The sequence below is a fragment of the Apteryx rowi genome, unplaced genomic scaffold (assembly GCF_003343035.1).
Source record: "Apteryx rowi isolate R43461 unplaced genomic scaffold, aptRow1 scaffold_227, whole genome shotgun sequence".
Lineage (NCBI taxonomy): Eukaryota > Metazoa > Chordata > Aves > Apterygiformes > Apterygidae > Apteryx > Apteryx rowi.
The window spans coordinates 1,368,119-1,381,645 of record NW_020448608.1 but is presented as its reverse complement, the minus strand read 5'-3'; the positions used below and the strand labels follow the sequence as shown (position 1 = coordinate 1,381,645).

The window sequence follows — 13,527 nt, the reverse complement described above, 5'->3', positions numbered from 1 at the left end:
GAAGAACTATTTCAGTTCCTAATATTTAGTTTTTAACTTTAAGCTTATTCCTTTCTGTGCTTTATATTTAACCATGGAAGCTATGCATAAATTTTTATATAATTTTTTTCCTATTTTTTTCTGTTAAATAATTTTGATTATGTGTATGTTCTCTCCAAACATGTTAAAAACATCCAGCTATCATGATTTTGTGGGTATTTCCATTATAGTACATCGCATTTGCAAGGACAGAAGATTTCAGGGTGCTAAGCACTCTGGATCTGATTCAGTAAAGATTTTTGATCAAGCAGACCAAAGRCATTTGCTCATCTAACTGATAGAATGGCAGGTGACATCTTCATGGAGACTCAAGAGCATAATATTATGCTAGATTTTTTTTTGGAGAAACTTTTTTTCTTCCTCAAAAATCACATGTTTAGAAGAAAGAAAAAGAAGAAAAAAGATGAAGCTTAAAATCTAAGGAAGCAAAGAGCAAATGTCTGCATTAGTGTTTTAGTTCAAATCAGGAGTGTGCCTTTTAAGCAAATCTCCTGATCATCCCACTTAACCTTGCTTTGGATTGAATAGTGGAGTGAGTCTCAGGGTGTGGACTGGATGCATTCTCAATGAAACTAATTGAAAGATGTGTTCCAGGAGTCCACCTAATGCATGCTTGCTAGCATGCTAGACTAGAGCTAGTTCAAAGTTAAAAAAATAAAAATAATTTAAAAAATTGAACAAAGCTCTTTACCCACCCCAAGTATGGGCATTAGGTTCTCAGAACCAAGTCTTTCACTCTGTGTGTCTGATCCTATAGTACTTAATTGCTAATGCAACCRCTTGTGTTCTCTGGAAGAATTCTGTGATATTCTGTGATCCAGAGTATGTCTAATACTGATAAATTGGTCCCAAATGCCATTATAACTTTTATAAATCATTCTCCTGTTGCCATAGAAACATATCATTCTGAACTCTCTCTGCGCTATGTGAAGCCTAATGCAATAGAACAAAACTTTACCCAGTGGAAGTCAGTAGGAATTTTCTTATTGAATTCAATAGGACCAGGATTTTATCAACAGTCTTTAAATCCCAACCTCCACACACTTGATATAAATTCAAAATTTAATATCCAAACTTTGCTTGATGAGAATTCGCTGACCATTGTAGTATAGAAATTGAAAAATGGAGGTTTATAACTGATGATGTCAGCTTTGAAGAATGTAGGAAACGAGCTTATCTCCAAACATATATTGTTTTTTGTCTCCTTATACTGTATCTACTAAGCAGTGTTCTGTGATAATGTGATTTCTTCATGTGGCCTTTAGATGGCACAGTGATTTGGTATCCTGTAAATTCATAGGATGCCAAATGGAGGTCTACATAAAAAATAGTCTCTGGAGAAATGAGATCCTGTGCTGTAAAAAGTAAAATTAAATAAAAATCTGATGTTTCCTATAGGGAGCAAAGTTAACATTCTGTCAATGACCGCTTTTTTTGATCCAAAATGTTCAATTTATTATTTGGTTTTGCTTCCGTTTTCTGAAGTGTAAAAGTAGCCTTGAGAACAATTTAGAATGAACCTTTACAGAACTGTATGATCATGGTTAAATTGTCTAGTTCATTGTGTTTAAGTTGTCCACTCTTTGTAAACAGGCTTATTAGGATCACAAGTTGCTGTACTGTGGCCCTGGTTCCTACTTTGCCCAGCCACAGAGGATCTGCAGCAGAGAGAGGTTTCTGGCCATTAAGGGATACCTTATTGTGATATTGAAATATTCTGTAGATATGAATTACTACATTCAGGAAACAAGAAGAGAAGCTCAACAACCAGAGGAATAAACTTTCAGGAAAACACTCTCTTTGTACTTAAATGCTTGTCATGTGCATATTTTACCACTTCACATGAAAAATAAGGTTATTGCTTTACAACTGTTTAACTGAGTATAGTGTCTGTAACTGTTTGGCATCAGTTCTGTTATTGGAGTATTGCTTCTTTACAGGGTGTAAGAAAGGAGTCAAAAGCAGTTAGAGACATGTAACAAAACAGCCAACATTAAAAGAACTAAAAAATACACAAATATATTAGAGATCAATTCGTACATGATTTAACTGTCTTCTGAGATAGTGCTGGTCTATACAATATAAACGAATTTGTTATCTCTCTCACTAGATATTTAAATAACTATGCTGGAGAGCCAAACCAGCATTCCTGTGTTAGGGGCATGAAGGGCTCTTCAGGCACAAATTTCTGATCCACACAAGTTTCTTTTCTTCCACTGTGTTCTCTACTTATGAACCTATAGTTGTAACCCTCCCTCTCTGGATCACTTTATTCAGGTAGTTTTTACTGTGCATGAAGACTCTGCAAATAGGATAAACATAACCTGAAAGTACAAAACGTTTATTGGTTAATAGACAAAATATTTAACTAGGACTAATTAGCTGCTAGACTAAATGTTAAGATGCTCACCACTGCCTGATGAGATGCCCCATGAGTACTTGGTGGCCAGGCAATTCAGTCATGTATAAAAGTCAGGTATAATTCCATTCCTCCTTGAAATGGGCTGATCCTCAATGTTGCTTAAACTGCTGTCTTTTGACTCTGTTTTTTTCTCTTAGTTTTTTTTTTTTTCCTGACTCCTTGACCTGCTAACTAACCCTTTCTCAACAGTATTAATTCTGTCTCCAGTTCTACCTTTCTTATCTTGCACGGTTCCACTCTGCATAATTTCTCGTAGCTCTTTCTCACAACTTAGCAGTTTCCTCAGAAGTTTAAGCCAAAGTTATTCAGCTGTGCCATATCAAAACTAGTCTTGGATGACGGACATCTAAACCCCTAGGAGGAGTGTTAGGCTGTTAGCTCAGAGTTAACTGTGTGAGTTATGTGAATTATGGGCCATTCTTCCTCACTCTGGTTGTCTAAACTGCAGATGTGGATAGAGTATGCTTTGGCGCTCTATTGGCCTGCATGTCCAGATTTCCTTCTCGGAGAAAGTAAGAAGATTGTTTATGCCCAGCTCTCGCCTGTAGTGGGTGAATCTGAAGTTTAGATAACTGCAGTAGCTCAGCACTTCAGAGTGGGATGTGTGGAACAGGAAGGAATACAGAGAAAAATTTGTTGTGTTCACAGGAGTTATACAGAAAACTAGTTAAAATCTCAGGCTTTCATAATAAAACAAAGAAAGAACCTGGATTCTGGAGCCCTTTTACCTGGCTGTCCTCTTAAGGAGTTTGGGATGTTTACTGGATCAGTAAGACAAAGGAGGAAGGATGTCTCCAGCACCACTAGATCAGACTATGTGGTGGTCTTCATGTTTTGCAGACTTTGATGAGCCCAGCATTTCTGGGGTTGAAATATAACCTCCGTAATGCTGATATTCCATGGGAGTTCATACTATATATACATATATATGTGTGTGTGTATGTATGTATATATATATATGTAAAATATATTTTTAAATTTGTGTGATGGGGTTGTTCAAGATGGTAGATACTCATTTATTTAATGGTCTTATAATACAGATATTTGTGCTTATGTGCCTTGGTTTTTTTGACATAAAACATTGTTTAACAAGTATGTAATGTAATAGAATTGCCACAGATTCTTATTAATGGTCAAATTATTTCTCTCTGTAGAAAAGATTGAGCGTAATGATTTTTTTTTTGTTATGTGATAGAAAATGAAGTTAATGACATGCATAAATATCTTCCAAGTTTACATTATTTCCCAAGTAAAGTATGCTTCAGATATGTATATGTGACCATTCCTGGTAAAATATGTAGAAATACCATCTCTAATAGTACAACCATCTTTCTAATCCTTTAACAAGTAAATTTTCTGACATTAACTGTAGGCAGTATTTGAACATTATACTATTCTTTCTGTTTTTGAACTTAAAAAAAAAATTTCAATCAGAACTTCTTTTAGGAATAGCTGCAGCTGAGAGGGTGGGGTCTCAAGAGTCCTCCAGCTCAAAAGAGCTACTGTCATTTACAATTTGGAAAGAACATTTGGAACGTTTTCTACAGAGGTCAACTTTTTTTCCAGATTGCTGCAGAGTTCTCTCACCATGGACTAGCTTTTTTAATGCCACATATATGTATAACCCACTCTCTGAAAGTCAGGGGCTTTTGTAAAGCATTTGATCTGCTGAGGTCTGTTTATATATGCATACATATATTTTTGGATGACTTAGTCTCTAAGTCAGGTTTTCTTTCCCTTTATTTTCCCACTATCCCTTCACCCTGCCCTGATTCTTATTTTTTCCCTTCATTTAGGAATTTTGTATTTTCTTTATAATTTTTTTGTAGATGCATGTCCCTTAAGGCTGCAACAGAACATACAGCTTTTTATAATGTTGTTCCTACATCATAAGTTACATTTTAACAGGGTGTTAGAAGAATTTAGGATCCTCAGTGGCTGTGTAAATTACAAGGGGAGCAATTTGGGACCTCATGAGAGAGACCTTCAGTCTACTTCATGCTAAAACTTTTTTAAAGAGTCATAAGACATTGATATGACTTATCCTAATGCCTTATGCCTAATAGGGACTTTATATGCCTTAAAATCTGAAATCTTCATTTACTCCCCCCCCAAAAAAAACACTTCTGGTGATTTATATAGTCATGTGTAACAATATTACTCCTAGAAATCTATAATTTGTCAACCAAATGGAAAGGAAGATTGCAGTGAGCTCTGCATCTGACCATATATTAGGATCCCTTTCACCTCTCAAGCAACTCCAAATAAGTTTAAGAAGGAGAAGACTCATTTCTATGTTGCTGTGCATTCTTTACCTTTCTGTCTCATTAAAATGCTATGCTTCAGTTGAACAAAATGAGACAAGTAATATTCCAAGAAATTTCAGCAGCATTACTTACAACTTATTTTTTTAAAAAAGAAAAGCTAAAAAGTTGTCTGTTTTGTTTTTATTTTAGTTTATCATATAGATGTTTAGAATAAAATACTTGTTTCTTGCACAAAATCACATTATTTATAGGTGAAAGTGGGCAGAATGATACTGAAAATAATGGAATTATATACCAGCAAGACGAGAAACTGCCTTAAATTCTAAATGTATGTTGCTAATATTACATGTAGGTGGAAGGAGGTAGTATTTGCATCTTCAGGATATCTGCTTGTTTTCCTTTTCCAGTGCAAATCAGTAAATAGCATTTTCTTTGTACATGCACATAAAAAAAATGCTCATACTGCATACATATGCTTAGTAATCCTGACAGAAATGATAGATCATATGTAATCTTCTAACCTGACCTCTTGGGTGCACATGCTGGGGAAGCATAATAGCTGAATTTATTTAATTTCACATGCACCTGCTAAATATTATGCTGGCCTGTAGATAAATACAAGCATCTTGCCAGTGCTATTAATTTAAAGATGCTAAAATATAATATTTTTTATTCCAATATTATTTTTAGAGCAGCTTTCTTAACCTTTGCTTTATTTGTATCAGATATATTTAATTATTATTAATTTTTCAAGACAGATTTTTCTTGTATTTTTTAGGAATAATGTGAAGTTATAAAGTAAGTCAAAACAGTATAGATGCGCGCGTGCAGGGTGCTTCCACACAAAAAAGGAATTTTGAAGGAAATTCAGTCAACTCTAATGAAAACAAATTAAATTTTGTAATACAAGTGTTTTTTCTAATTATGTTAATCTGACACAGCCTGATTGTGTCCCCTAAAGGCCATGGCAAAACATCATCAGGCAGTCCCTAAATTGGAATAATTGAAAAAAGAAATCTCAAAAAAGTGCAAAAATAGTTATCAGAAAAGAGTTGCTAGAGTTCTTTGAAACATTACTTTTTTAATAACTCAAATTTGTTTCTGTCAGTCTGTATTTTAAGACTTGTATTTGAGAATTCTCAACTATAACTATAAAATATCAGTTCCTTCAAAACAGTGGATGTTGTTTCCATTTTCTTGATAGACATGGGTACTCCTGCATTTTATAGATGTCATTAAATAAGTTATGTTGCCAAAAAGTTAGTATTTTGCAGCTTGATTTTCAATGGGCTGCATTAAGCATTCTCAAAGTATGTGCAGGTGTGATCACTGTGTACAGAGAAAGGTAAGTTTATGTATGCAAACAGGTACGTATGCTAAAGTAATTGGGCAGATTGGCTAATTATGGTTCTAGGCATCTGGTTGCATATGCAGTCTACAAGCATATGAACAATTTGATGTATGCAAATTAATGCAATCACAAGTGTTGCTGGTAAATTAAACCCATAGATTTAATTTTACTCTTTAGGTGTCAACAATGTCAGATAAGGGGGAGCTTGTGTATTCTGTACTAGTTACTTTTTTACTCCAAAGAGATCCCAAATCACTTCTCAGAAAATTTAGAAGGATAAAGCTTGTCAGTGGAAGAGGCTGAGGTTTTTGTGGCACCATATATTTATTGTGGCAAAATAGTAACAGGAGCAAGCACATTTATGGTGACTGTAGTGGAATCACAAAATTAAATGGCAGAATTCTAGTAACTGCAGGTTGCAAAGATCTGGGTTTTACTGTTGCATGTCTAATGAGAGAATTAATAAACACAAGGAATGGGGGAAAAGTGTTTGTTTTATGGTGGAGTAACTGATTTCTTTGTTTACTGATTCTTTTCCTCTTTAGCATTTTTAAGTACAAAAGGTAATTTGCTTTATCTGCATATTTTAAGTAACTTATATTGAAATCATTTATATTCTAATTAAGCATTCTTTCTGTATCCCATTTCATGACACCATGGACATACAGCAATGATTTTAATTCAAGATAATAATTTGTATCATCATAGTGGTTTCTTAACTATTTCACTATTTCTATGCCAACAGTTTATATGTATGCTCATTCCCTAGATGGAAGCTATGTACTGTAAAAGAAAAACAAACTGAAAACAGATAACAAGAACAAATTTGATATAATTAAATAGTGGTGCAAGGAAATGTTTGAGTAAATAGGTAAAAGGCATTATTTTATGATTTTGTGAAATGTATGTGTGTGTATATGTGCCTAACTGGTATTTTCAGTAGTTTAGCAAAATGTTCTGTATTTACTTTTTATCTTTGCCTGATAACTCTGTGCTTGGAGAGTTAAAAAAAAAAAAAAAAAAAAGGCTGTTAGGCAGCTATGGTAACACAGAATCTATTTTCTGCATCATTGCAGAAAAACCTTCTGAACATACATCCATCCAAAGCACTTACATGACCAGGTATCTCTGGATTGATACCTTCCAGGTGTCATTATTTATCATATATTTACCATTATATCTTCTATCCTGAGTTTGGAAAATGCAGATACTTCTGTTTTAGAGAGATATTTTTCTTAGTTATGTAGAAACCAAGATCATGAGAGTGATTTGCTGAAGGTCCTAGGGGAATCCTGTGCAGAATAGGAAACTTGACTCTCTGCCCTAAATGAGTACCCTGGAACAGCCTGTGTTTCTTTTGTTTATAATACCTGATAATACTTAAAAATGTAAAGTCTAACAAAGCTGACTATCTGACTATGTAACCTATCTGACTATGTAAAAGGTTTTCCATTGTTGTTCATACCTCTGCACTGGTTGTCACCAACTTGTGATTTTTGTGTCATGAGTGACAGGCCACATCCTTCTCTTTCCCTCCTGTTAGATCACTTTACTTTTTCTTTAGTCTAAAAGCTTGCTTTTTTTCTGTATGTCTTTTTTCCTTTCTGTAGACCTCATTGAGAACATGTATAAGGGTATGAGAGAATGTACAGATATTGTAGGAAACTGTGATTGTCACTAGCGCTTTCTTTGATATGTATTTGAAGCATCTGCAGGCAAAAACCTCTGCGTGTCTCACAGATCTCACTTCAAATTTCTGGATTTTGCTGATATCAGTGGGATTCTTCCAGTTGACATCTGCAACATTTGTAATTAATTTATGCAGTGTTTTAAAGTTACAGTGTCTCAGATAAACCGAGATATTCCATCACGTTAATAGTTGAGACTCTCTGGACCTGTCAGTAATCATTTCTCTTTATCACTCCAGACAAGTTCTTCTGAAACAGTGATTCATGAGTAATTAGCAGAATACTTCTTGATTATGAGTTAACCAAGTCTGCTCTATTTTAGGGGATTTTATTTGTTGAGTTTGTTATGAATTTGAACGTTTACTCCTTTGGTGTGTCTTGATAAGTCATAGCTGTATTCTAAGAATATTCATTTTTAGATTCCTGATTAAGATTCCAAAATGAAAACCCAATATAAAAGTCATGTGTTACTGTTCTATTATCTTATTTATATGAAAGCCATTAATATATACAGCATTTGGGAGGTCAGTCTCTGAATCAGGGGCCTCTCATAAAGGATTTGTTTCAGGATGTGATAGTTGCTAAAAACTCATAGGTGCAAAAAGCTACTGGAAAAATTCATGAAATAAAAATTCTTTCAAAGCTACAAAGAGAAAACACCTATGGCTGAGGATGTTTCCTATGCCACAAATCACTGAAGGCTGGGAAAGTATTCTGAGGAAGTGTCAGTACTTATTTCCCCTGTTTTTGTGCTCTTACCTAGGCATCTGCTATGGACTACTGTCAGAGACGGGTGGATACTAGGAGACAAATACTAGGCAAGACAGTCTTTTAGTCTGAGCCAGTGTAGCTTTTGCTTGGCTTAAAATGATCCATCTACCTGTATCTATCTATCTCTCCATATACATACAGGCAAATGTATGTACACAAGCACATGTAAACCTGTGTGCAGATCAACTCTATATTCAATTAATTACCATATTTTTTCAATCCAAATTTTACATTGAGCTGTGGAGTCTGAATTTTAAGAAACGTAAAATGTGAGAGACAGTGGTCAAAGTGAGGTAAATAGTACACTAAATGACCTCTTACTGTTTCTATTGTAAGTATTTATGCCATTTTAAATACTTACATGTAACCTTTCTAAACACCAGTATTAATAACAGCCCCATTCATACTGTTTAACAAAAGCAAGTGAATCCCACRCAAATCAGACTTCTTTCACTGATCAGTAAGTATGACCATCAGCAAAGCATCATCTTAGTAATTTTTTTGTATCAGAGGACTTAGATATTTAAATAATATGCAGGTATCAAATATCACTGCAAGAAGTGTGATACGAAAGCTGTATACCAAAGACTGTACCAGCTCTTTACTTGAAAGAAAACTTAATGACTGAAATTATGTATGACTTGTTTGTAAAGGCTCATAAAATACCCTGAATGTGTTCTAATATTACTACCGCTTATCAGAATTACATACTTTTTGTTTACTTACAGTATGAAAGAGGCTGGTTTAGGCCATAAACAGTGGAGGGGTGGTCCCATTTCATCAAACTGCAAGCAGTGTCCAGTAGTTTATACCAATCCTGTTTGTGGATCAGATGGTCACACATATTCTTCTCAGGTAAGAATTAAATAAAAAATTGAATTATTCTTTCATTGTTCCAGTCAATTCCAGCTCTTGGAAAGCAAATTAAAAATAAATGTAACACAAATCAACATTTCTTTATTTTGACTAAAATACATATTCTACATACCTATTATGTATAGTACAACAAAAAAGCAAATGGTAGCAGATTCCAAGTAGCATAAAACAATAGTTAGCAAAAGAAGCAGAGCATAACAGTGCTCCACAATGTGACAGAGCCCCAAATCAAGTGTATCTGCTAAAGAAACTGAGGCACTCTTTTGAATAGAGAAAAAGTGTTGCGTGGGTCACCAATCTGGGGAGAGAATATTTGATCATTCAAATTTTCCTGTTGACCACTAGGAATACATTCTGAGCACCTTGGCATACAAGCAAAATACACAGTTTAAAAATATACTAATGTAAATAAAGGTTGCACATCTTTCCTTCTTGCAAAAGATTTTTATGTATTTGAAGGCTGTAATCAAATCTTTCTTCTGTATTCCTGAACCCTCCTCTCTTTTCTATCATACTTATTTGGAGCGAGTGTRATCATTGCAAATATATTACTGTCTGCTTCCCTGGTCTTTTTAGAGAAAAGAGTTTGCTCTTGTCACATTGAAATCCAATAATCTTGGCGTTGTTGTTGGGAAATCTCACTGGGTGATAATAATGCTGAAACCAGATTGATTTAACATATCCTCTTAAAACTTTCAGCAGAAAAATGTTTGGCTAGCATTATCAACTGAATTCTCTGTAGAATAAAAGAATGTGTGCTCTTGAAGGATCCGTTTTTATCAGAAACTGCAAGCAATTCAGTAATGTAAAAGGAGCCACTGTATTCTGTTAGCTCACACAACTGTGTCCTTTCGCTATCAAAATGTTTCCAATAGTGAATGATATCCAGTGCTCCAAAAAAGCACATTAGCAATAATAATAACAATAATAATGCTGATTATTGTAGATTAAACTGTCAGAAACACACAAGCTCTATGTTCTTTACTTGTAAAGACAAAATAGTTTCTTATATAGTATTTTAAGCAAATTTTTCCCATTATTTACAGATTCTAGAGTTCCTATTTGCTGTATTGAATTTTCTTTTGATTTTCAACTGCAGTCACATACTTTGACTTTTACAAAATAGGATTAGACTTTCCAGGAGTGACTGGCTATTGAATTGAACACAAAATATCCTCTCCACCATTGCTATAATAAAAACATCAGTATATAATTAGTGTTTCTTCAGTCCTGGTAATTCTTATGCTTTTTTTGATGACTCTTACATTAGAAAATGGTTTTCTTAAAATCCCATTACTCAGAGATAGGGAACTGTGTAAGAATCTTAATTTTCCTGTTAAAAAAAGTAAATCTAATTCTAACTCTCACACCAGGATATTTGAGGCCCAATACATGAATGCTGGATTTTTTGGCTTATGAAAAAGATAATTCTTTTCCAGTGATACTGAAAGGTTTGATTTAGGTATTTGAAAATATTCTTATTTTCATTCACAGCAATCTCCTGTCTACCTGTTATCATGAGCTTGAAATGTGCTTGCATCTTACTAGACATTAGATGATTTTGTCATTTAGCATTTCTTTTACTGAGTTGCGCGAAGGCTCCATCAGTCTTTGAGCCCCAAGCATGGCCTATGCATAGCTATAAAATAGAAGGTAGTCCCTAAGATCTTGCAATTTAGATAGACAAGATAGATAAATTGATATAGATAAATACTGAATGAGCAACTTCTTAAAATAAGGTACACTTTATCCATTACAGTCTCTCTCTACTTTCTTCCTAATGTTCCTGTATATAAATGTCACAGCTGTTTTTTACCGWCATTGCCTATTCCCTATATTATCATCTGTCCATCCCACAGAGATTTAGATGAACTGTCACAGTCTTTGAGGAGAATACAAAACAAGAATAGAAGAAGTAGGCCTTAGTTATACTGCTGCCTTTTGTTTCCCCTGTCCTTTTCTTTGGAAGCTGGCAAGTTCTCTGGAGGAAGGAACAGAGAAACTTTTTGTAGCCCCTCTCTGTCCACCATGGTGGTGCAGAAGTGGTTCTCCTTCATAAATAAAAGTATTGGGAGAAGTGAAATGAGGAGAAAGGTAAAGAAAAGCATATTTTGTGACAAACAAAGCCTAAACTATAAAACTCTATCAGAAAAGAGGTTTTTAGAAATCTTAAGAGTGGCCATAATAAAATGAAAATAAGTAAGACAAGACATTCAGGACAAGCCTGAGTGCTTCTAGTTCTGCTAATTGAAGAATAAGCTTCTCTAACCATGTTTATTCTTGGGAAAGAAAGCCAGTAGTTCCATTTTTGCACAGAAATGCTTGTTTCTACAGCTGTGAAACAATATGCACTCATTTTTAGAATCACTCTGTTGTCCACAATAAATTATTCTGAGACATACAGTAACTCATATCAATAAGCCATATATGATTGAACTCTGATGCCCTAGCAGAAGAGATCAGAGTTGATTCATTTTGTGTGGAAACGTGAGAATAAATGTTMCATGTAGAATTAGGTAAATTCAGTAACACTATGGTCTGAATAGTCCTATAAACGGATGTGACCCTTGTGGCCTGGTCTGAAGTAGATGTAAAGAAGTCTGTAAATAAGGATGAGATCATGATATTTTTACATAGGTACATGTGTTAAAGATGGGGATGTCTTACCAAGCAGAACGGTGAGAAATGAGTAGAGTAAGTAGAATCACTGTGCTTCCTTCCTAGTGCATTATCAGAGCTGCAGCGTGTGCGATAGTACATACTATCCTCCATGTCCCTTACATAGGTGTAATGGAAAAGCAATTAAGCATCAGAAAGTATTTGCAGGGCTTTTCCTTTTGCCTTCCACTAGCTGGTAGATTCTAAGTCTAGATTCAGAGCAGCAAAATGTTTAAAAAAAAAAAAAAAAAAGTTTATCACCACCAAAGATCTGTATTAATCTATAAATATTTATTTGTATTTCCTTTCAATGATGTGATTTCATATTCCGTGGTGCCGTTATATCAAAATAGAGGTCCTTACAAGGTTATTTCAGCAGCATTCATTTTTTAAATTGACATAAAGATGAATGTTTGTGTTCCTTTACTCTAGGCAAAGTTTAGTTTCATTGTGTCATCAAGCCTCCTGGAAGCAATTTAGTGTAGTTCCATATTATAGCAATTTTATTTTATTGAAAATGCATTTGTTAATGATTGTGGCAAATTGTACAACACAAAATTGTACAATTTCTGAAAATAAGTCAGTAAATAGTTAATAATATCATAGAACATAGCCAGGCAGCTGGATAATTATCTAATGAACACTACTTTGGGATGGTTTTCAGGTCAAGCACATGCAAAATGTTTGGTATTAAATTATGTAAAAATAGAATTTTCATACACATTTTTGCTTTGAAAAAAATGAGTGATCATAATGGTTAGACATTGTAGAGAGAAAGGTTAAATTCTAAATTGAGCTTATCCAGGGTCAGGTAACAGTGTCTTGTCTCCCATTGATTTTGGTAGGCCAGACTAGGGTTTACTGTGTTATTGGCATGTGTATATTTGCCCCACAATTAGCCACATGCAGTCAATCTAAAGGAAAAGTAGCAAGTGTAAAACATTCATCATAGCAGCACAAGAATATTGAAATAAAAATATTACATACTGAAATGCTGTTATGTGAGAAGAAATTCAGTGTAAAGAGATGCTGCAGTTTCCTTACTAGAGTGGTGTTATAAACAGCTTTTACTTAATAATACTTTAAATAATACTGCATGTATTTTACACTTCATTAGTATTGTTTTACCTTCTGCATTTCTTTAAACTTGGGCATTTGAAAGTGAATTATTCATTTTAACTCTAGGAATTCTCATACAGTGCTGTAACTTAAGGCTATGCTAACTCCATGCATTTGGTAACCCATCCATTGCTGCCGGAACAGCTTGTGCATCCTGTTTCTAGACTCATCTTTCCTGGCATTAATAGGAGAATAAACAGGACGTGCAGTGCAGCTCAGATGGGATGTTTAGTGGCAGCAACCCGCCTTTGGCCGGTTGTCTTACCCAAGGAGGCAACTTGCTGCAGTCTAGTGCACATGTGATAAAGCCAGTGTGATTGCAGATGATAAGGATAA

At 34.5% G+C, this 13,527-nt stretch overlaps 1 protein-coding gene across 1 annotated transcript in view; it reads left to right on the top strand.

The window, feature by feature from the left end:
• SPOCK3 (SPARC (osteonectin), cwcv and kazal like domains proteoglycan 3) overlaps positions 1 to 13,527 on the top strand; it is a 123,248-nt gene that overhangs the window by 27,190 nt on the left and 82,531 nt on the right. Inside the window, exon 2 of the mRNA XM_026065408.1 lies at positions 9,267 to 9,393. Within this exon, the coding sequence (XP_025921193.1) occupies positions 9,267 to 9,393 (127 nt within the window). The remainder of the gene's footprint in view (positions 1 to 9,266; positions 9,394 to 13,527) is intronic.